Here is a 24,688-nt window from a genome sequence, read left to right as displayed (position 1 = left end):
TTCTGCAAAATAAGATTTGTGGAGGAAATTATGGTAACTTCTTAAATTGCAACCTTTGCAATTTGCCAATCGTGCCCATTTAAATTGCAATTTTGATTTGATTCCTATTTTACAAGAATTACAATGACAAAGAATTATGACAGTGATTATGCATAAAAATGTAGTATGCTTTGAAAAAAAATTATTTGACTGAATTGAAATAGATACCACAGCATACATTAGAATCTGAATGCTATAATACTTATTTGTTTACTACATGCTCAAAACAAAATGCATAAAAGGACCCGGAGAAATAGACCTTGCACAGACCTTCACTGTGTATTTGTGAAGCAGATACAGGACAGGGTGTCTCATGTGGTCTGGATAAAATGGATGTTGCAGTGATATACCTTGTTTTCTAATGAACTCCTTTCTCTGGAACTCAGCCTCCTTCAGAGCAGCTTTGAACACTAAAAACACAAATACCATTAAACTAAACTCATTAAAATATTGACTATATAAGCCCATATAAAATACTGTCTCTCACCATCTCCCACCAGCACCAGGGAGGACTGAGCCTTTGCCTTTCCATCGTGGATTTGTACAGTGTAGGTGCCCTCATTGGCTCTGGTGAAGTTCTCCACAATCATCTGGATCACTCCGGTGGCGGCGTCATGACTGATCTTATGGCCCTGAGACATACAGAGGCAACCATGTTAAACACAATATTATACAACATTGGGCAAAATCTGTCAGTCTGTCTGTCCCAGGGCAGCTGTGGCTTCTAAATGTGTTTATGAACCCAGTGAGGATTGAATGAATAAGGGTCTACTCTCTCTCTCACCTCTCCACTGGTGACTTCTTTATCATTGACGATAAACCTGTAGGACACAGCGGAGGATAGTTTCACGGCCTGGAGCCAGAAGCGAACGTGGCCCTTCTCCAAGATCTCATAATTCAGGCCGTGCTTCAGAGGAACAACTGGAAAACAAAACACATTTTTAAATTTCAGATTCATTTTTTATCAATGATGTAGCCTTTTTAATTCAATCTGGGATCCAAAAAAATGTAAACCTAAATGTAAAGTGCTTTTTTAAATCTGGCTGCTTAAATCACATTAACTTTATTATTCAGAAAGTTGGATTTCATAAAGCCAATCACATCACTTACTTACATACAATGGATACAATGGATTAAAGAGAACTAAATATTTCAGTGTTGTTTTTTCATGGTGTCAGTAATTGTGAATAATCATAAAATCATGAGATTTCTTCTCACAATAATCATAACAGTAAAATGTGATATCGTGACATCTCTAATCTGTACTTTCAGGACTCACCTGGATGTCTAATGGCATAACTGAGCTCCAACATAGTGTTCAAGGCTGTGGACAAACAAGCACAATCAAGACTCATTACATACCATATTGTAATATATAATATTATGAAAAGTAATTAGATTAGATTATAGTCATGTGACCCGTAAACGCACCATCCTCAGTGAGGGTGTGGCTGGCGGAGACTCCATCGGTGTCAGTGACCACGACAGAGTATCGGCCCAGGTCGTCTTTGTCTGGGTTTGTGAACGTCAGTCTGGAGCTACAGAGAAAAAAACAAAATTAAAATGTTAAAATGATAATAACAAGTTCTGAAGATGGGAGTTTGTGTCATTTCATCGTAAAAATTTGGGATTCCAGGAGCTGTTTTTGTCATCATGTTATAAAGTTACATTTCTTTGGTCACAATATAGATATGTGGCTTTTTTATTGTTCAGGGATGCAGTAAGTAAGGCTGGTGCCCTGATAGTAGCCTAGCTGTTGAATAGCATTAGCATGGTGGCAAAACTCTTTGCTTTGGAGAGTTGTGAAACACGCTTAGAAACTCATCATGGTGAAAGCTAGAGATGCATTAATAAATTGAGGAATAACTTTGAACCCCTGCAAACAGTTTAAAATGTACGAGTTCATTGAGACATCATCAAAACAGCCAGTTGGTTTATTACACCTCTGTTTAACTGTTGATTTCTATGTTGATTTTAACATTTTGCCTTCTTACGTTCTTCCTTTGCTGCTCATGGACACTCGGGGGCACTCTCCGACCGGGCTGTAGTTTTTGGACCAGATAAACTTAGATGTCTCACTGATTTCACAGGCTTCAAGAGACAAAAAGATGTCTCCAGTCTCCTCATCTACTCCTACTTCAATCTCACGGGTTCCTGCAAAGCATCATTGTAAAAATGTAAACATACGTGAGTTATAATATAGGTTATCAAAGTAAATGTTAAAGATGCACAAGTATTTGTTCTGTTTCAAAGGACATGTTTTTGCTTTGTCTGGAAATTGCCAGCATGGCATTAAATGTATAGGTCTACACGCAGACAAGCAGGTACTGCTACCAGGCCAAGTTACAGGTCAGACCTGTGGAGAGGCGAGCCTGCTCACAGGGAGAATGCATATTTTTCATGGTATTTTATAATTTTATAATTTATAATATGATATAATACAATATAATATAATATAATATGATTATATTATATTATATTATCTAATAATAATAATAATAATGATAATATAATGATATGTGTTTCTACCTGGCAGAGCTTTGGCACACACTGGCTCAGACACCAGTGAAGCTTTTCCAATTCCACTGCTGTTGACGGCACGAACTTTAAACACATACGACTGACCCTCCTCCAATCCAGACACCTGTCATGGATATCCAAATATGTATGATTATTTAGACAAGAAGGTTGAAGAGCTGGAAGAGTCATTCAGTAAAACATTTTGTAAAGATATGATCTCATGATGCTGACGCTGGCACAAAGTGAAGTATGTCCAAATAATTTCCCTTGTGGATCAACAGAGTTTGTCTAAGTCTAAATCTAATGTGTGTAATGGCCTAACCCCTAGGCCACTTAACAGCATGAAGTTTTGAATAGTTGCAGCCACCTCAATTATTATTCATATGCCTTATTTGATTGATATAACATTAGATAGCATAAGATTGCACTTCTCATTGCTTTTTTCTTACAGTGTTCACTTTACAATGACACAGTTTATTTTTGAATGTCTTTCATGAATGAACTAAATAAATACCATAAATAAGTCATTATATCATTACTGTTGACATACCTGGAAGTAGCGGTGGCTGACAGCTTCCTCGTTCAGAGCCACAAAGTCCTTAGATCCTTTTTTGGCCATTTCGACGATGTACCCGGTGACTGGACTAGCCCCGATATAAACAGGAGCCTTCCACAACAGAACCAGGGAGTTGCCCCTCACCTCACTGAAGCTCAGGTCATAGGCCGGTCCTGGACGAAAACAAAAGTATAAAAGTTTGAACAAAAATAATATAATATGATATAAAAATTGCTAAATTTGCCACCACTCTGACCAGGATTAGTTAGGTTATATTATACAACTGAAGAGAAAATAATAACATTTTTGCATTATATAGGACCTTTACACACAACACAGGCTCTTACCAGGAGTGTCCATGGTCCAGGCCTCACACTTCATAGGAGCACTAGGAGCAGAGGGGATGCCCACTCCAGCCAGGTTACCAGCGGTGATCTTAAACTCATAGAAAGTTCCCTCTGTCAGATTCTCCACCTAAAGTGGTAAATAAATAAGTTACTTTTAATATTTTGTAATGCTTTTGCAGGACATTAAAGCCCAGCACATGAAACACACAAATATGAATTTATGGCTCTTAAAATGTTCTCATGAATGCAACTAGGCCTGGGCAATATGGAATGCAATATTTCCTGATATTAATCAATCCTAATTTTTTACTTGTAAAACAAAATGCTTGTCAGTACTGATTTCATGAAGAGACAACAAAGACAATTTCTTCATCCAAAGTTTGACAACGGATTCATATCACATGCTTTCACTGACTGAAAGGATTGAATGTGGTCCTCTCAATTAAAAGATCTAGTATTAATAACTGAATCTCTAATGCAACCTATTAGTTAACTCTATCACTGTAACTGAAACCAAAACATTTGTATCTACCAACCCCTAAACTCTAGTTAAGTATTACCCTCCTTTACCTTGCAAACTCTCTCTGTGACCGCCTGCAGGTTGACCTCCTTCCAGGCCAGAGTATCTGCGTCTCTCTTATCGATGTAATAGGCGTTCACTTTAGATCCTCCACAGTGTCTGGGGCTGTTCCAAGCCAAAGTCATGGATGAACCATCGCAACTCAACATTGTGATACCGAACGGGGCACTAGGGGTTGCTGTGGAGAGGTAACGTCAGAATCAGTTCAGATTATTCATTTTGATTGGTTGTCAAAAAAGTTTACAGAGTATGAACCAGTAAAAGAGAGTGGCTCCAGCTCACTAGGCTATCTTTACTCATTATCTAAAAGTCTACAACTGAAAGCATTAGGTGTCTCAAAACAATTTGTGCAGTCATTAAAATACTACAGTTAAATGTGTACAGTCTTAAATATCAGTGATCAAGGAACATGTGCTATAAAGTGTGTGTATTAGAGTGAACACAGAGCAGAGTGGATTTTGAAGTGATTTCCATTCTGAAGTGGTGGGCTCATTCAGTTACACAGTCACAAATAAAACATACCATATTCAAAACCTCTGCCTGGAAGAAACAATGAAAGACAAAAAAGGTACAATACATAAATCTGACTGAATAAACTAAACATATTCAAAATATATTTTAATGTATAGTTTTAATATATTTGATTAAAAAAATATTCAGGCTGAATCATAGATTGTATAAAGAAGTGGACTGGGGAGTGTGACGTCACCCACTTGGCAGGGGGCGGGCTCTTGAGGCTGTCATTCAAACTTGTCTCTTGATTCTCTCTTGATTTATGGACAAAATTATGAATAATGAGCCTAACAGCAGCAGTAAGGGAGAGGAGATGGGCCTTTTTTCAATAAAAAGTAAACTGGAGTTGAAAGAGCCGAAAAGAGTCAAAATGCTCATTTCCTATTTGGAACACAGCAGTTAGCGGGCTACCTATGTCCATTTATATATACAGTGTGAGCACTAATAATAAAATTGTAATTTCTGACACACACATGAACACATGAAATTTATCCTCATAAATAGACTATGAATAGTCTCTTGAATGCAGTTTTGTAAATGCAAAGTGCATATACTCACATAGGGCCGGCTCGACTGTGATAGGGCCGGACTCCTGAGACTCTTCACTCAAACCAAACACATTCACAGCTTGAACTCTGAACACGTACGTCTCTCCAGGAACAAGTCCATGCACCACAAATCTGAGGAAAGATTAATAAAAAAATCATTGCTTTTCTCCTCCTCTTCACAGTGGTTATCCTCTCATAATGAAACCAGTATTCAGACTGGTTAATATTTACCATTTAGCCTTGCTAGTTTTAGGTTACCTTCACAATAACATACATATCACATCAATTGCAGTAATAAACTAGAACTAGAGATAGGATGATGACACTGTATTAAAATGCCAGTATATTAATTCCACAAGGATAATGCTATTGACATAGGTAATTTATTTCAATGGGTTCGTGGAAAAAGCAGCTCTCCTCACAGCTTCGAATTCATGAACTTATTATAGGTCATCATACATGCCCATCATACCACAAATAATGTAAATGGCCAGGTAGAAATAGTCTGAAGTCTGTTTTCATGTAAGCCTTTAGTGCCTTCTAGACCTAATCTCTGAGGGCTACTTGTTTTGCCCTGATAATTGTATTGTTTCCTCAAATATCTGCACATCAAAGTAGAGCATAACAGAGGATATCATATACAAACATTTTAAGATTAGAGGTATTTGTTGTTTATATAAAATAGGCAACTCCATGGTATACCGTTATACCATGGAATTTTTCATCATGGTTATCATACTTAAGAAATTTCATACTGTCGCAATCCTAACTCAAACTAAACCAGACCAGGACTAAACCCAGAGTAAAAAAAGGACCAAACCAGGTTAACTGGTTCCAACTAAACTGGCACAAAACCAGAACCCAAAGTGAACGCAGCCTCAGCTACGTCACGCCTGGTAACCTTTTGACTTTGTTGTTCTTTGGCCCTTTTGTTATTCTAATCCACTGGCACAGTGCTATAGCATTGGGAAGACACTTTTGCTGTCACCTGTTGTGCTTGAATGGCTTGTGGTTGCAAGGGAACCACTCCTTGGACCCAACAACTCTGCCATCGATGTAATATCCCATCAGGTTCTTCAGGTGTTTGGGAGAATCCCACTGAACAAACACAGATGACTTTGTGTTTCTGGTGGCAGTGACCTGCCCCGGGGCAGATGGGACACCTTTGGATGAGAACATAGGAAATTTAGAAAAACTATTCAAATAATAATTGGAAGAGGATTCTGCTGACCATATAACAGTTACTTACTTATGACCAGAGCTAAACAGAATAGTTTCATAGTACAAGTCACGCAATAAATAGCTTTCACAATTGTTTCCAAAATATTGAAAGTGTATTATTTAAAAAATAAAGGATAAGATCTTCAGTTGAGTGTGTTTACATGGAATTTGTGAGTTAGAGCTGGGTTTGTAAGCATAACAGCAAAATATTTAATTTATTAAAAAATGTCCCAGGTGTAGTTAAAGACACACAGTGAAAGTGACTTCAGACTGAGAGAGCTCAGTACATACCAATTGGCTTCTCCACGTCTGCAAAGTATAACACATTGATTTGATTGTGTTTATTTGTGACTTTAGATGTTGCATATTTTCTTTAAATCATATTTCAAAATGGAAGAAATTGTGGACTTTGAGGAAAATACTGACATGACACAACATGGGTGGGAGATGTTTGACAAATGACTCAAATTTATTCTTCTTTTTAATGTGCATAAGCTTTTATAAAACTATAATTATTTGTGATAGTTATTGTCATGCCATGTCCATATAGATATGATGGCAATTATTTAAGGATTGTATGTCTTGAGTTTTAGTTTGTTCCATCTTCTGAGGCCTAAACTATGCCATAAAGAATGAAGGCAATATTACATTTTATTTATATTTTCATTTATTTGCACATGTCGATGAGGTGAACCTTACCATCCATGTCCACTTTCTGCACAGGCTCAGTGGGCAGGGACGCCTCACTCGACCCGTACATGTTCACAGAATACACTCTGAACTGGTATTTCTGTCCCTCGGCTAAATCAAAGACCGGATATCGCGGAGAGCTGATTTTGACTGCTGTGTTGATGCGCTGCCATGCTTCTGTGCCTGCAAAGCACTATGGGAGGGCGGGGCCAGAAAGGAGCAAGAACCAAAGAACCAGGCAAACAAATGCATCAATGAATGAACAAGCAATGATCTCAAGACCTAGTAAATACAGTGGACATTGACAGATATGTATGTACCTGTAATTATGTAATTATTATGTGCACTATGTAACTTATCTGCTTGTATCCCTGGAGATGTTATGGATTTGCCTGGACAACAATATGGCATCGAATGTATCTATCTCATATTTATTCAATAAATGTTATATTGCTTAAATGTAAATAAAGGTTGTATACGTAAAACAGGCTTTCACACTGTAATTGAAAACACGGAGGTAGAGATGTTCATGTGAATGTGAAACATTCCAGCCAAAGCAATAATCTTTCCAGGTAGACGAGCAGGTGGCAGAATTCCACCAGAAAAGTTACATAAAAGAGTTACATAGTGCACTTTTAATATTACTTCATACTGGAACAGAATTTACTTCAAGAAAATAATTTAAATTCTGTAGCCTTTAGTACAAATCTGCCAATTGTTGCAAAATGCAAAGAATTGTGCTTAACATCGACAAATAAGAATGAGTATTCTTGATTGAAATTATAGATTAAAGATTACAAATAGGATTTGATCATGTAGTATATTTCTGACTTTTCTGATTTTTATTTTTATTTTTTAATGTTATAATCTGTATAAGAAACTGCACTCGTAGTAATGTATTGTAATGTAATAAGTCAGAAATACCTACTTGAAATACTTGAAACTATTTTTAAAAATGTCTATAACTACTCAAGATCAAGTTGTTTAACTGATGCAAAAACTTCTTAAATTTTACTTTATTTCCCTTATTTGGAGATGTAAACATTTGTTGTACATGATGCAGATGACACTATAGTGCACGGAGATCAGAGCAGACAGGAGCAGCACAAACCTTCTCGATGACGTACCAAAGCGGGGCCCTTCCTCGCGGTTTGGGAGGAGTCCAGCTCAAAACCACGTAGGACCTAAACACCTCAGACACATGCAGCTCTGTGGGCTCCCCAGGAACAGTAACGTAGCCTGGATAAGGTTAAGCTTAAGTCAAGTACAAGGCAAAACTGATGAGGAAGTCCCAGAAATACTTAAAATGTATTATAGCCTCACACGCTTTTCTCCATGAGATAGATTCAGTAGGAACATACCAGGTAAAGCAGTAACATCACCATGGAGATAAGCAGGTGATCCTCTGCCAGAAAGGTTGGCACACCTTTACACACCTTAATTTTTGTTGAACCAAATGAAATAGATATGACTGCAATTTTGAAATAGGCACTTTTTCTTTTACTTTGCAGTCAGACTATTCTGATCAAGTCTTGGAAACCTGCTCTTCTTAAAATATGTTAATTTGTTAAAATTGATAGCAAAGAAAAGCAGAATCTGGTCTAATTAGGACTTTTTCAACAACTCAACAGATAAGTAGACCAGTCTGAAAATTATAATATCAACAATATAAAATAACATGAAAAGCATTACAGCAAAGACATGCAAAACATAGCACACAGGGAAGGCTAGACATGCAGGGGGCAAATGATGGCAAAGAAAATCCAGGAGGACACGCTCTACATGCCAGTGAAGCCATACATATTTGATATTCAACTATGTCAATAATAACTGGTGTTAGATAAAAGGTATAACAGATCTCTAGTTTTCTTTAAAAAGTTGTTTGTGGTAACAGTTTATTTTATATCCTGAATACTATGTACCTTCCTGATCTAGTTTCGTTACAACATTCAATCACATGCAATCTGACCCCTCTATCACGTAAGTGTAACTATTATTAGCATGTAATGTTATTACTATTGATGTAATGTTATTCCATGTTGTTTCATAAGTACTGTCAATTTTACAGTCCTCATGAAACAACATGGAATAACAAAACACAGTACAGTTTGCTTTTTTAACAACATAACAAAAATAGCATTTAAAGTTGTTAATACAGGAATAAGCTTCAATACTTGCTGACTTAAAAGTTGTTTCAGTGTACTAAAAGGAACATGTACAGTGACAGATTCTTAGTTTTGTTTGTTTGTTTGTTTTAGATTTTGATAGGAATTGGGACAACTAATGTGCCCAAGACACTGAACCCATGATACGGTAAAATGCTCTGTCCTGTGTATGTGTTGTATCCCTACCATTGATTTACAATAACTCCTCTTATTAAGTCCAACACGTGATGTTATTTCAGATAGGGAAAAAGGGGAAATGTTAACAATGACTGTGGGATTATGATGAAAGTGGATGAAAAGAGAGAGAGTCTTTAAATCCAAATCTGTTTTACCTTCCAGATCATCATCCTTGATCACTATGTCAGATTTCCCGGGTATTTTTACCACTGTTTCAGACACAAGTTTGGTTATGTTTGAGATCTTGCTGCTGCGTGTTTTGACATTTACCTTCGTCTGTACCTTGCAACCGTTCATTCTCTATGGGATCGATGGCAGTGATTTTGTCGGACTTGCGGGAGGGTCTGCTGATGCCCGCACTGTTCACTGCCCGGACCCTGAAGTGGTATGAGTGGCCCAGATTCAGCCCGTGGACAGGGTATTTACAAACCTTCACCGGGGAATCGTTACACTGCACCCAAGTGTCACTGCCAGACTCACAACTGGAAATGAGCATAATATAATATACATTAATTATAATACATTGTATTCAATTTTGATGGTATTGCAACATGGCATGACATTAACTTCACTGGCTATAAGGACATATGATTTTTATAAACTGTTCTTGCAAACTAGTGTTTTGTTTACTAAGACTTCAATGTATTCATCACCAAAGATGTGATTTTTGTCAGCTGAAAACACCTTAGGCCATGAGAAGTATTGCCATCACCCAAATTATCACAATTATGAACATGAACCCAATCCCTAACAAATAATAAGGTTCAACATTTGTAAATTTCATTACCTCCGCCAAGGAGGTTATGTTTTTGCTGGCGTTTGTCTGTTTGTTTGTTTGTGTTTGTCTGTTAGCAACATAACTCAAAAAGTTATGGACCGATTTTGATGAAATTTTCAGGATTTGTTGGAAATGTGAAAAGGAAGAACTGATTTCATTTTGGGGGTGATCCGGAAGAAATCCTGGATTCTGGATCACTTTGAAATTTTAGTTAACACTGTGGTAAATGGGGCCAAAAATTTTGTTTCTCAATATCTCGGTTAATTATTGACCAAACCCCATGAAATTTGACTCAGGGATGGACAATGGGATCCTCTTTCATATTCCAAAGGCTGATCCAGATCTGATCCAGAAGACTGATTTTATCGCAATTTATATAAAAAATGGGGGTAGTCCTTGGCGGAAGTCTGCGCTCTCTGAGTGCTTTTCTAGTTTTGGATATTTCATTCAAAATTAGTGAATCTACTATAAACCATATGAGTCTATATAATATTTATATATATAATTACATTCTAGAATGTGACTGCAACCTGTTAGCAGACAATCAGTTTTGTGCTGAATCTCACCGGTCGACGAAGTATCCGGTGATGGGTGCCTCATTGACAGTGTTTGGTGGTTTCCAGGCGACCAGGACAAAGTCTGCATTCACATCGTACGCCTTCACGCTCATGGGGGCTCCAGGGGCCCCAGCAGTGGTGGGGGCCGCATCTACAGAGGGCCAAAATGTTCAATGTAGTAGAAGAAGAATTTACTTCTAGAATAATCAGATCAGATTTTGTGTATATGTTTACATGCCCATATTGGCCCAAAAAGCCAACAGCAGACGCCTCGAAGGGCTTTACAAAATAGCTGACTTAAATCAAACAATGTAGAAATGGTCAACTTAAATACCTGAGACAAAGAGGTAAGCGCTGTGGTCTACGGTGCCATCCTTGGCGAAGATGCGGACAGTGTATAGACCCTCATCGTCTTTGGCCAGAGAGGGTAGAACAAGACGTGCAACTCCTCCTCCCACAAACATCTCAACAAGTTTACCAGGCTTCAGCAGCTTATCTGAAGGAAAACACAAGTTTTACATAATTACTAAATCACCACATTGTTCAATAAATAGTAGATGGAACAATATTTTTCAGGGTATTTATCATAGGTACTTTTTCTTTGTACTATTAGGGAGATTTTAGTTATTTTTTTGAAGTGCAATAATATTTGAGCTGTTTATTTGTATTTATTTTCTTCCTTTTTACTTTATGAGAATTTAAGGGGATAAAGTGCCATTATGAGTACAACTATATACAATGTAGGGTTAAATAATCAAAAGCTAAGTTTTGCTACCAAGATATCTTGTTTGGGAAAAGTGAACCTACCCTCTGAGCTCACAAGCTGAAGAACAACCTTATGTGTTTTAGGCTGATAAAGAAACCACTGGGAGCATATACAAACCCCTGGTCAGGGAATCTAACCCACAACTTTCTACCTGTGAAGTTTTATCTGTTTTACCACTGTGCCACCTTCAGATAGGTTTCATCTGTATTTGTAACTCACCGTCTCTGTACCATTGCACGAGAGGGGGCACGTTGGGGAGGTCTGGGACTATGACCATGCTACAGGCCAGACTGATGGTTCCGCCCTCCACTCCAAAACTCACAGGGAAACAGTCCAGAAGAGACACCTCCAGCTTACTGGGGTGGATTTCTGACAGATGGGGCACTGCAAAAAACAAACACAAAAAGTAAGATAGTAACATTTATAAAAGCAGATGAAAACAAGTGCATGTCTTATGAATCATTTGTTGAATTTTTTTGTTTTTGTTTGTTTTGACAGTAAACATTGTTCAGCAGTGACTTGTTATTTAGGCACTGGGACCACTGTAGCTCCTTATAATAGTTTCCACTGATTATCTCTCACATGTTCAAATTCAAGTCTATTTCGGGACCAGCACCTCTACATATTTGGGGTTCGATCCAAACTAATATTAATAAAAGATTTTCAGTCATGTTAAAATGTGATACTGACCCAGACCAAGGTGGCAGGGCTCTCCAGATCCACTCGCTCCTGTGATGAGAGACACCACCATTAAACAAAAGAATACTTCTGCTTTAAACTTGATGTCAGTTCAACAATCACATGCAATTACACTATTATATACAAAGTGATGGAAGGCACAAAAAAAAATTTGACATTTTTTGTCAGACAAAGTACTTTGTGAGGACCCATAGAGGGCCTTTCACCATTCAAAAGATATAATATTTTATTTGAATTGGTTAATTGCTACGACCGTGGACGGAGGAGGGTACCCTTAGCTTCAAAACCACGACTAGCCATACACAGTAGTATACTTTTTCGAATAAATCCTTTAATACCAAAGTCAAAAGATTATAAGGGAATACTGTACTGACTGTTTGTAATCATTTTAAAATTCAGTTTGAAGTGCACTGTCTTATGTTACAGTCCATAGTATAAATAAACTTACTCTTGACAGTGACTGTTGCCTTGCTGGTCGTGGTGCCATGTTGGTTTGTGGCCACAGCACTATATTCAGCCGTATCACTCACTACACACCTGCAGAGCACACACATGGGAATTGTATAAACAACATCTAACACACATCATAACAAAACAAACTTAACAGTGGTCAGTTGTTTTAAGAGCTGTTTTCTAGGCCAAGAATAGTATCTGCAAATATCTAAAATTACAAAAATATAAAACTGATATAAAACTCATGCAAATATGTTATGTTGTTATTTATCCTTCACTTAACTACAGAACAGCTTTGTAGAAATAAAAGTTCAAACATTGTGAGACTTTCTGGGCCAATATGATCTGTAAATACGTCAAGGTATATGTCCACCAGGATATTGGGTGAACCGATATTTGGAAGCTGATCCGATACAACACAATTTTTCAGGATCAGTGCCAATATCTGATACCAGTATTGGATAAGTGCATATGTAGTAACAATGCCTATTTGTCAAGGTATTTTTTGCCCCCTTCTCCTGACACACACACAAGTTACATAGTGCGCCTTCAACTCAAACAAAAGCCTGAATGTACATTTTTAGTCATTGCTCACACAGTCCCTCAATATATTTCCAATAGCAGACGAATAACCAATTTGCCCTGTAAATTGTGTAAAAGAGCATATTAAATTTTACAAAGTCTCTAAACTTTGAAGTTTTATAGTTTATAGACACATTTACAGTTTACATATTTACAAGTCTGTTTCTTTCTGTTCTTTCTGTAAGTAAATGACTTTTATTGCAACATAAACTGGCGGGGAGGGGGGGCGTGGCCAGAAGGGAGCGGTGTCCTTGAAGAAGATTGTGAGTTAAACCAAGAAATACGACCTTTAGCTATTTTAAACACAAAACTTCGCAGCATAAATCAGACAAAAAATTAAAGGGCATTTGTGAGACATTTCTACAACCTTGAGGACAGTGTGTCAAGAAGAACGGGTATGTTTTGGAACTAGACTGATTGAGATTTGAAAGGGAGGGGAAGCCGAGAGAAACAGCAGTAGAGAAGGAGAGGGGAGAGAGAAGAAAAAGAGAGTGGTTAGAGAAAAAGAGAGAGGTGGGTTTCCAGATAGGCAGAGAGAAGGGAAGAAAGAAAGAAAGGGGGAAGAGAAAAATAAAGACAGAAGGAAAGAGAGGTATAGGAGAATAAGAGAGGAGGGGTAGAAAAAGCACCAAGGGGAAGAGAGAGAGAGTGAGAGGGAGAGAGAAGAAAAAGACAGTGGTTAGAGAAAAAGAGAGAGGTGGGTTTCCAGATAGGCAGAGAGAGGGGAAGAAAGAAAGAAAGAAAGAAAGGGGGAAGAGAAAAATAAAGACAGAAGGAAAGAGAGGTATGGGAGAGTAAGAGAGGAGGGGTAGAAAAAGCACCAAGGGGAAGAGAGAGAGAGTGAGAGGGAGAGAGGGAGTAGGAGCAGTGAGGTATTTGTGGCTTGAATGACGCAGAGGTCAGCACTTGACATGAACAGCTGATGGTCTTCAAGATGACGAACAGAAGCAAAGATCCAAGCCTGAAGTCTGTACAGTGTCCCGGAAGGATCCAAATGAGTGTGTCACAGTGCTGTAACCTACTGTTTTTAGTTAAGTAAATTGCAATTTTCATGATTTTATTCCAATGTGATGAGATTTACATAGATTTAAATTAAAATTGTCCCTATAAGTTTCATTGCCATATAGGGGTGTATCGAAATATTGGTATATCGCATTATTTAATGCAATGATACAGTATTGATATTGGGGACTGCTGAATCGATATATCGCCAAGAGATTTTTTTGAATATTTTACTAAATAATTTTGTTACAGCGCTACAGTTTTGTTGTTTGTTTAGTGAAAGGAAACTTGTTTATGCGACAAATTTGACATTTTCACTGTTTTGATGATTAAAATGAGTGTGTTTCATATTCACTTTGCACAAAAAGTGGTTTAACAAACACTTTTAGTATCACATACATCATTTAGCCATTATTTTTTATTGAACCATATTGAATCGGTTTGAAATATATCTTATCGAACCGAAAGTGCACTGTATCGACATATGTATTGTATTGTGGCCTACATCTCAAGGTATGTATCGTATCTGCAACTTCTTAATGATACCCAAACCTATTGCCATTGTTGGTGATCAAAAACAAGCAACTTCCCTTAACAATATGCAAAATGAAGCATTAAATTTAACTGAATAGTGCATTTAAATTTCTAGTTATCCAGATAATTCAAGTTAGTCAGTTATTTGACAATTCACATTAGACAATTCTGCTAAGTAATTAAAGCTAAATGGACAAACGTGTGTAGAAAACTTGACAATGCAAGACAGTGCTGCTTTGTACAGGCAGAATGTATTGATGGTGTTTTACCTGCTAATAATCAAACTGTGGACTCCGTATTTATTCTCAATCTTGTACTTTCCAGGAGCGCTCAGAGGGTCCACCGGCACACCTCCTTTGTACCTAAATGCAAAAGGACACATTTTCAAAATAACAGAGCAATATATTTCAATACAACCAAAAGAAATCATTCACTGAGGGCAATGACAGATGACAGCTAGGGTTACAACAAGAAAAAACACATTCATTATACCCTTGCATTGTACAGGAAAGAGCTCTTTAATATGCAGACCTTAAAACAACTTGATTTTAACAGATTAAATAAATTATGAAAAAAATGCTACAATTGCTAAGCATAGTTCAAAAAGTGTAAATAATACATGATATTAAAGGCGCTTGATCCGTTTTTACTATACATGAACTAGTCTTGAATTGCACATTTTAAATTATATTTGTCAAGGTCCAAAGTTTCTCATCAGTTTCCTAACTCACTGTGATGAGTTAATAAATGCTTGTCACTCCGAGGCCAGAGCAGAATTTTGCTGTCATTCTAATAACCAGCACATTAACAGTGAATCAGCCTTACTTCCTGGTTCACAGATGACAAATGTGCTATAAATAAATACAGGCAGCACGCAGCAGTCTCATTTTAATCCTGAGAGATGGTTAGTGTATATTTATTTGGATAAAACAAATTGTACTTAAATACAACACAAGTGTACAGCCCCTTGTATTCCTACCATTTGACGATGGGCCTGGGGTTTCCCTGTACAGTGCAGAACAGCTTCACTGGAGTCTTCTCCCAAACAGTGTGAGGCCTCAGAGCCACTAGGAAGTCCGGCATTTTCCCAATGTCATCCAACAACTCCGACCTCTTAGACATCTTCTCCTTCACCTGAGAAGGCAAAAGGTACAGCTGAAATATGATGTACTGGGGCAAAGTCTATGAGAAGCAACTCTCATAAACTAGTAATAGTTTCACTAGATATCCTCTTCATAAAATTACTTTAAATGATAATTAATAAACATTGCTTTAGATTTTATTGTTTTTATATATCTAAAAAACCTTTTTTCAATATTTGTTATATACAATTTTCTTGTTAAAATATAGTTTTAGATTAGAGCTTCAAATGCCACCTTTATAGGTTTCGAATACCATCTACATCAGGGGTGTCAAACTCATTGCTGTCCGGGTTCTGGATCAGAAAATTCATGGCATATATATCCCAAAAATAGCAATAAGTTCAAATATTTGTGCAGAGAAACGCAAATCTATTACAGAAATCTTTTTTTAATTGATGACCTCTTTCTTTTACAAAATATTATAATATTATGAACAACCTGAAACTTTAAGAAAAATGCAATTTCAACACAATGTTTTAACATGAACTTGTATGCAAATAGGAATAAGTCAGTTTTTCTTGGAAAATCCTGCACTTGGCTCCACTTTTCTCATTTTTGACATTTTGCTGATGAGGGTGTCACGGTCAACAGTCAAAACGATCGTCCTTTAAGAGCATTTGGAAAGAGGCAAGTCTTCATTTGTGCTGCTCTGGTGGGAGGGGCCACGTACAGAGACGCTGGAGATGCTGCTATGCTAAGCAGCGCAGAAAATTATCAATATTTTAATAGGAAATATAATTAAAATATTTTTTTAGAAAATCAGCTGACGGCCAGATTTAATTTCTTGGAGGGCCGGATCCGGCACCCAGGCCATATGTTTGACACCCCTGATCTATATAATTCAATATAATGTCAAAGTGGTTACCGGTATATCAGGATTCAGAGTTATGAGGCCAAAGTAATTTTAACCAAACTAAACGGTCCCTCACACAGACCTCTTTCTGGATGGCAATGTTGTCGACCTGGGCCTTGGTGACCATCCTCATGCGGTGCAGCTCCTGCTGGATCACCGCGAGACCCTTCCCCACATTAGCAGACACCCGCTGGTACTCGGGGGTGGAGTCATCCTGGGACCTGAGTGCACAACAGAGCATTTAAAACACGCAGTATCACATAATTTAAATAAATAAATACATAAACATAATTTATTTAAAATGTAGATTGTATAAATATTGTTACAGATCATGACTGATTTTGCATGTAAAAGCAGTCCCAGTGCATGTATGTGGGGTGTGTGACCACCGTGTTGTCTTACAGGACTGAAATAGCTCACCTCTCCCGAAAGGCCGGGACGGTGTAGGCTGGTTGTGCCATCGCCTCTGAGGCCTGTGGCTCTGGGCTCTTCTGCTTGTGACTGACTGATTTCCTGGTTGATAAAGAGTAATTAACAGTCATTATTAGGGACATTACCATACAGAAAAACTATGAGGTGACTACATTCTTTCCTGTGACTATGAACAGGCATTTCATGATTATTCATTAGAGACATATTATTGAACACAATCACGACATAAAAGACCCTCCTTTGTGTCAGGGCAGTGTCATGGTTTAGGGTTTTGTGTATATGCATGATCCAAGTGGAATAACATAATTTTGTATTTCATGTTTAGGTTAAGAGGAATATTAGTCCAAAGTATTACATCATATACATTTAAAAATTTGGACAACTGGACAATTGTCTTTCATAATTGGCATCATCTGATAACACCAGATCACCTCTACAAATATATTTTGACACAGAAGCCAGAAAAGCTACATGCAAATTTTTGTCTTCAAATTGTATGTGATTTCTTGGTACCCTTATTAAAACATTTGTGCTGTAATTTTGTAGACTTACGATCTGACACCAATTAACCATCCTCCTCACAAGATTTGACTGCACATCGTGTTTTCTTCAGAACAATGCTAATTTCAGTGGGAAAAATGGCAGCTAGTCATTTAACCTTCATTTATCTAAATGTGACCCCAAATGTAACATATGAATTATTTCTATTTTATATAGCCATTTTATATACTTGAACTTTTATAGCCATAATATATACTTTTACTATACATAAAAGTCCCTCTTCTCTAATCTGTAGCTCTTGTCTGAATGTGGGTCAGGCTTGGGAGGGCTCTGAACTCTGACATCAGACTAAAACCACTTGATCCAAGATGGCCACTGCAGACAGAGTTTAAGTGTAGGAGCCAGGTACAGTTTGGGGTTATGAGGTTATCACTGCACCACAGTGACCACGGTGACAAGCAAATAAAACTAATACTAAGACCACCTTAACATAAACCAGTATTAACTGCAAGTATCAGGAAGATTAGGGGGCTACTTGTGTGTAAATGTCTGAATCTTAGTTCTTTATTTATTAGTTTTATTTTGAGGCATTTATTTTATGTTATATGCATGGTACAAAAATGTGCATATTTGTCTCACCGACTCATTTGATTTAAAGGTGCAGTACGTAACTTTTTGGTCCGAAATCTGCTTGTTTCCATGCTCCATGCTCTATTGCTTTGCTCAAAGTGTTCCACCTTAGGGTATCTATTTTAGATTGTATTGCTTATAAAAATATTTTGTAAACATGCATGCACAGGGGTTTGCTCACCAGAGTAACTTGGCCAGAAGACAAGCATGTGGCAGACCCTACACCAGAAAAATTACATACTGCACCTTTAAAGTTAGTAATAAAAAAAAAAATCCATCACAAATTATTTATTTTTTCAGTCTATCTTATATTAAATTAAATAAGATAACTACAAAAGCAGAGCTCTGACTAACAGTTTAAATAGTTTAAATCTTGTCAAACTTTGCCTTAACGTAATAGAAAATGACTTCTGTGTCTAGGGACTAGATTCAAGTCAAACATAATCAGAGTGAATGTATTTTCCTTTTCTTCTTTACAAATCTGACCCAGCAGGGCTACATAGTTGTAGGCAAAATAATTTTATAGTGTTGGTTTATAAAGTTAGAGAGGCTTTGAATTTTTCTGAAAGTAAAATGATAAAACATGACAGTCATTGCAGATCAAAAATGTATAATGAAACAAGAAAACAAAACAAAATTCCAACATCAGACAAATATCAGTTAATATCTCTACATCTACAGCACTACTACATTACGAGCCATCATCCAGCGCAGTGAGAGAAGCATGCAGTAAATGTATTACGGAAATGATTTTAGTAGAAGCCACACTCCAGAGTCAGTGACAGCCCTATAAGCTCTGAGCATTAGAGCAGATTACAGCAGATACTGAGGCTCAGGAAGGCGGGACTTCATCCAAACTTAAATCCAAATTTAAAGTAAATATAGTTATAGTGATTAAGAAAACTATTGCACTTACATCAAATATTACAATGTGTCATAATTTCAAAGTCATTAATGATTTAATACAGTATATCACACATATTTAGACCACATTTTACTTTGAAAATGTGACTTTTTAATATTATTTTATAAGTTGTATTAGGGGAAATAAACAGTATACCAAGGTTATCAAAATCATGTTAGCTTCCAGTCTGGACACTGCAGTAACTGCAGTTAATTCAAGATCCTATGGGTCTAACAATGTCTGACTGCACAAATCATTTAATCGTCATATATTTTGGCACCATACTCATTCCTGAAACTCTTGCATATTACTTTTGACAGATATTGTTTTTCATTGAAGGGGTAACACTTTATTCTACACTCTGGGCCTTAATAAATTATGAGCAAAGACTTAATTCATAATGGACAAAAAGAAGACATATCGAACTTACATATCATGTCGGATATATAGATATGATCTATGACATGGATCATTGTTATAATTTGTACATTTATCAGGGATGGTTAAAAACAGAGGTTGATCGGCAATATGGAAATCTTAAAAATAAGCGATTAAAGATTGCTCAAATATGCATGTTGATCACTCCAGTTAATTTGCATAACAGATATGCTTTAAGAATGATTCAGGCTAAGTAATATCATGATACTACGTCCTAACCCCTTATTAAGAAGTCACTAAGGTTAAGATTAGGCCTATTTGTTAAGTAGTTTTTCATACTTTATTAAGGCTAATTAAGATGTTAAAATCATTGTACATAACAGTCTGAAATGGGCAAAAGTTCAGTCTAACTTTTTCTGTGTTGGAATAATTGATGCAACAAAGAAAGAAAATGATAAAATATACTCAATAGCAAATGTTCATAGCTGTTGCAAAGCTGCCAACACATTGTCTAATATACAACAGTGACTTCAAATACAGACTTCAAAGCCAGCCTAGCTCCTCAGCTCCTCTCCATAAGCAGCATCAGCCGGTGTCAGCCGGGATAAGCCTGTAGCCCAGCATACCTGACCGTTGTTTTCTGAGACACTTGTTTAGCCGTGTGGTGATAAGCATAATCGGTTTGGACTTGGCTCACAAGTTTCTTCTTATACCACGGTGAGACTTTGAACGGCATGGTGGGATGCTTCACGTTGACCTGACCAGAGCCACCAGAGGAACCAGAAACCATATATCAGAAACATAACTAAAGAGCTACAATCCCTCTTTATAGCAGCAGTGGTTCTCAAACTGTGTCATAAATGTATTGGTGTTGCAGGTTAAAAGGGACACTATTATTTTAATTATTGTAGCTTCTAAACTCGCCATGTAACAAATAATATAATAATTTTAACATGAAGTAGCTGCTGCTTCATCTGCTCTAATATAATGTGTGATAGGGAAGATGTGTGAGTGAAAGTATGTAAAAGTTAGGAGTTTGTTAGGCTTGATTAGAAGTGGATTACGGTACTGTAAATCAAGATACACTCTTGCTTGATATAGGTAAAGGCACTCTCACTCACTCTAAAGGCAGGTCTTTAACCATGATTGAGACAGCCTACATATTCCCTTGTTTAGGCTTACATCCTTTTTGGACCTGATTTGGGGCTGATTTTGTCACAGTTTAATCCTGGGCTTGATTTAATAATATGGTCAAGTAAATCCAAGTTACACCTGGTGTAGGCCTGGTTTAATTTTGGATTAGCTCTTAGCCCCAGATTGAGGTTGGTATCCAGAGAAGTCCTGACTTATTCCTGAATAGAACCTGGTTTAGTCCTCTTTAAATGTGTTCCAGTGAGAACCACTGATCGCCCATCTATTATTTATCCTAGCTTTTATTTATGCAGGAACTATATAGGCTTATACGTATTTAACACCAAATTATAACAATGTGCTTATTAACAAAGTAAAAGTAGAAAAAAAATATATATATATATATATATATATATATATATATATATATATATATATATATATATATATATATATATATATATATATATATATATATATATATATATATATATATATATATATATATATATATATATATATATATATATATATATATATATATATATATATATATATATAGTATATATGGTTCTACTCAGGAATAAATCAGGACTTCTCTGGCTTCTCTGGATACACACACCTGTTAAGATAAACAATGGCTCCTGCAAAAATGCTTGTTCAGTACATTCAGTCCATGTTTCCCGGTGTAATTTACTTAATTTAGCACATTCAGCTCTCAAAAATGACAAAAATGAACAAAATGAACAAAATGAGGTAGACCAGAATGTCTCACCAATAACATGTTCCATTCTGTTAAAGTGACAAACTCAAAAGTGAAATATTGTCATTGGACCTGCAATTTGCTGGGTCACAATATTACTCTACTGAGCAGTGGATTGCCTTCTTTACAAATAAACAAATATAATCTTAAAAATCAATCAGACATTGATTTTTAAGATTATATTGCAAGTATTTTTAATCTGCTCTTTCTGCAACCTACTAGACTCTATATACATTTTTTACTGTATATACTAATTTTGCATATCTTTAGAACAGCAATTGCTATTTTTTGAAATATTTCCCATCTCTAATATCAACAGAAAGTTAAATAACAATGTCTCAAAATTATTTTTCTTTTTACTGCACTACTGTAAGACATTTTTCTTTTGCTCTCCACACTCTGAGGTGGTAATAATATACATTGGAAGTCACAGCTGCCATAAGGCAAAATGACTGAAACATGGCTGGCAATCTACAACAAGGGCTTTCTGGCCCCGTCCAATAATTTAAGAATCATACAACAACAGATGCAAAGGTTGAAGCAGGGAATAAAGGCCAGATCAGCTATTATGTTGTAAATGAACATGGCTAAAGCAATTTTCTTTGTATAGTGTATTTAATACATTTTTATATATACTCACTTTACCTGTTTACCTGTTACCATTTAGCCAGGATTACTCATTTTGTACACTATGTAACTTTTCTGCTTGTCTCCATGAATATGTTTTTGCATCTCCTAGCGCGTTCCACAGTATGTCATCAAACTTATCCATCTCCATGGAGACAAGCAGGTGCCACCATGCCAAGTTACAGGTCAGATCTGTGGAGAGGCGATAGCACACACAAGATAGATATTGACAGATATTTGGCAGGGGATATTGACCTCCACCAGAAAAGCTACATCGTGCACCTTTAATATCAATATTTTCAAATCCATCCCTTATAACCTTCTTTTCATGCCCAAAACAAACATGACATAACAAAAAAACATTTAACCACATTAATCTTAAACCAGGACAAGCCAATGTCATTTCTGAAGCAGCCGTACAGTCCCCACCTATCACCACCAACCACCAGAGCCCATGTTTCACCTTTCAACCATACGCTATGAATAGATTAGCACTAAGCAAGTCTCACTACAAGAGGCTAAGGAGAAATAAACTGAAAAAAGACATAGAAGTTACTTGGCACTGATTGCCTTCGCCAACTATGACAACAATGGTGCAAGGTAAATATGATCGCATGAGGAAAACAATAAAATCTATTCTTTCAACACATTTACTAACAAATTACAAAAGGTCAGTCACCCTTTAATGCAGCGGTCTTAGGAGAAAAGCGCTATGGGATGTTACATGCACAAAAGAAGGCTTAAGTGACATAACCAGCTGTCCAGTACTGATCCCAAACAACTATTAGCAATCTAAACATGTCAGCAAATCATTAAAATACATTGTTCAATTTCTGGAGCAGATTTAGGAGGTAAAAATTCAAAATTGAACTCACCCTGAGAGATTAAATGAGCGCAAAGCAGTGGTAGACCAGCCTGGTGCCTTGGGAAGCACTTGCTGATGTGTCACTGTAGGAATGCTGTTCCCCTTCCACCCCATGTATGGAGGTACTCAGGACTATATATAGCATTTACCCCCCAAAATTTACACTCATTTCACACTTTGGGCAAGAACTGACAACTGTGAATATGGATACAATTTTTATCTAAATATTTTAGATTTTATTTGTTTGATTGGACATAACTTGTTAAGATTCAAATGACTGATTTGCATTCTTGTACTTAAAACATGGGCAAATTCATGTTTCTGAAATTGCAGTATTACATAAATGAGGCAGAAATTGCAAAGATATATTTTTCCAATTATAAAAGCGCTTAGACAAGTAAAGTAGTCCAGCAAAACAAAAATAATGTGTATGAGTCACTTCATTGTTAACAAATTGCATTTGTGTAGATGAAAAATGATTAAATGAACAAATTAATTAAGAATTAATAAATTGAAAATCCTTTAAATGAATTAAAAGCAACAAAAACAAAAGCCTAATTCGATCTGTGAATCATTACTTAGTCCCAAGTTATCAATGAAGAAAAAGGCTGAAGAAAAGATACACCTGAATATTGATTTGTCCAAAAAAACCAAAACAAAAAAAAACAAAAACAAACTCACCTTTGTAAAATTGTGAAAAATTGAACAAATTAAATGAACACAACTTTAAAATTTACTGTAGTTGAGTGATTCTTTCTTGCAGCTCCCAAAGACAGATACCCCTAGAGCCCTTTTTAGGTTTTCAAGACGCCATCCTCCTCAGTTCACACTTGTCGGCAGAAGTCAAGACTATTTTTAACGCACCACTGATACTCTGAGGCCTTCAATTCTTACAGTACAAGACCACCATACCTAAATATACCCAGCATTCAAATGACTAAAGCTCTGTGGGAAAGACTGGAGAGGAAATAAAGAGCTTCAGATTCAGAGGCAGCTGCAGTTTGCCTTTACAGCCTCCAAACAGACAGCTGTCATGTTGTTCTAGACTTTGTTTAGATTTACAAAGGTGTTAAAAAAAGGAGTGGTTACTTGTAGTGCCATTATTGTAGGGCCAGTATATTTTCATACTGATACTTTTAAATCTATATGTATTCCTCTATTGAACACATTGATATTTCAGAGCTAATGATGATAGCTCTGTATTTATCTTGAATGGTCCCACTGAGGAAGGACTTTAGGTTGAGTCTGTGCCAAAAACAGCAATGGACACAAAACAATGTTTTTTTTTTTTTGGTTTTGTTTTTGGCTAAATGTATGTGTAGAATCATACCAATTGTATGTTTTCTTGCCATCCTGTGAGCGACTATTAAATGTTTTAGTGGGAAAAGGTAAATTTTTTGCTCCACAACAAAAGTGGGGTGAACACAGACACATCAGCAGGAGTCATAAAAGATTCCTCTGAGTTTGAAAACTTCAGTCTCATGACTAACCAGCTTGTACCTTGAGGTTGCATTTGTTTTTGAGCAAAAAAGTAAAAATGTTAAGCCCTTACAGCTTTCAGCTTTTATTTTTCTAATTTGCTTGAGACTGAGAGGTGGTATATTTTGATAAGTCAAGAAAACACATGGTTTAATATAACCTTATTTTAATTCATATATTACTTCTTTCTGACCAATTATAAACTTTCCAGAAGCTGGGTTTCTCTGGTGGCAAGTTTATAAACAGTCCAAGTTGC

General features: G+C 36.6%; 1 protein-coding gene across 1 annotated transcript in view; it reads right to left on the bottom strand.

Moving 5' to 3' along the window:
- The window catches only part of myom2a (myomesin 2a), a 28,895-nt gene extending 5,902 nt beyond the window's left edge, over positions 1 to 22,993 (bottom strand). The window contains exons 1-27 of the mRNA XM_055158774.1: positions 22,964 to 22,993; positions 20,194 to 20,324; positions 17,143 to 17,235; positions 16,805 to 16,943; positions 15,707 to 15,861; positions 14,997 to 15,089; positions 12,605 to 12,693; positions 12,148 to 12,186; positions 11,677 to 11,841; positions 11,026 to 11,187; positions 10,701 to 10,842; positions 9,639 to 9,838; positions 9,512 to 9,565; positions 8,126 to 8,253; positions 7,024 to 7,207; positions 6,092 to 6,266; positions 5,114 to 5,235; positions 4,033 to 4,220; positions 3,463 to 3,589; positions 3,110 to 3,288; positions 2,569 to 2,683; positions 2,034 to 2,193; positions 1,471 to 1,577; positions 1,319 to 1,363; positions 824 to 960; positions 527 to 671; positions 390 to 449 (exon numbers count right to left, since the gene is read on the bottom strand). Of these exons, the coding sequence (XP_055014749.1) occupies positions 390 to 449; positions 527 to 671; positions 824 to 960; positions 1,319 to 1,363; positions 1,471 to 1,577; positions 2,034 to 2,193; positions 2,569 to 2,683; positions 3,110 to 3,288; positions 3,463 to 3,589; positions 4,033 to 4,220; positions 5,114 to 5,235; positions 6,092 to 6,266; positions 7,024 to 7,207; positions 8,126 to 8,253; positions 9,512 to 9,565; positions 9,639 to 9,838; positions 10,701 to 10,842; positions 11,026 to 11,187; positions 11,677 to 11,841; positions 12,148 to 12,186; positions 12,605 to 12,693; positions 14,997 to 15,089; positions 15,707 to 15,861; positions 16,805 to 16,943; positions 17,143 to 17,235; positions 20,194 to 20,303 (3,313 nt within the window). The 5' untranslated portion in view covers positions 20,304 to 20,324; positions 22,964 to 22,993. The remainder of the gene's footprint in view (positions 1 to 389; positions 450 to 526; positions 672 to 823; positions 961 to 1,318; positions 1,364 to 1,470; positions 1,578 to 2,033; positions 2,194 to 2,568; positions 2,684 to 3,109; positions 3,289 to 3,462; positions 3,590 to 4,032; positions 4,221 to 5,113; positions 5,236 to 6,091; positions 6,267 to 7,023; positions 7,208 to 8,125; positions 8,254 to 9,511; positions 9,566 to 9,638; positions 9,839 to 10,700; positions 10,843 to 11,025; positions 11,188 to 11,676; positions 11,842 to 12,147; positions 12,187 to 12,604; positions 12,694 to 14,996; positions 15,090 to 15,706; positions 15,862 to 16,804; positions 16,944 to 17,142; positions 17,236 to 20,193; positions 20,325 to 22,963) is intronic.
- Between the last annotated feature and the right edge of the window lie 1,695 nt (positions 22,994 to 24,688).

This window comes from Boleophthalmus pectinirostris, unplaced genomic scaffold (assembly GCF_026225935.1).
Source record: "Boleophthalmus pectinirostris isolate CB_2022bp ecotype Guang Dong unplaced genomic scaffold, ASM2622593v1 HiC_scaffold_22, whole genome shotgun sequence".
NCBI lineage: Eukaryota > Metazoa > Chordata > Actinopteri > Gobiiformes > Gobiidae > Boleophthalmus > Boleophthalmus pectinirostris.
This window is presented reverse-complemented; position numbering and strand designations above follow the sequence as displayed.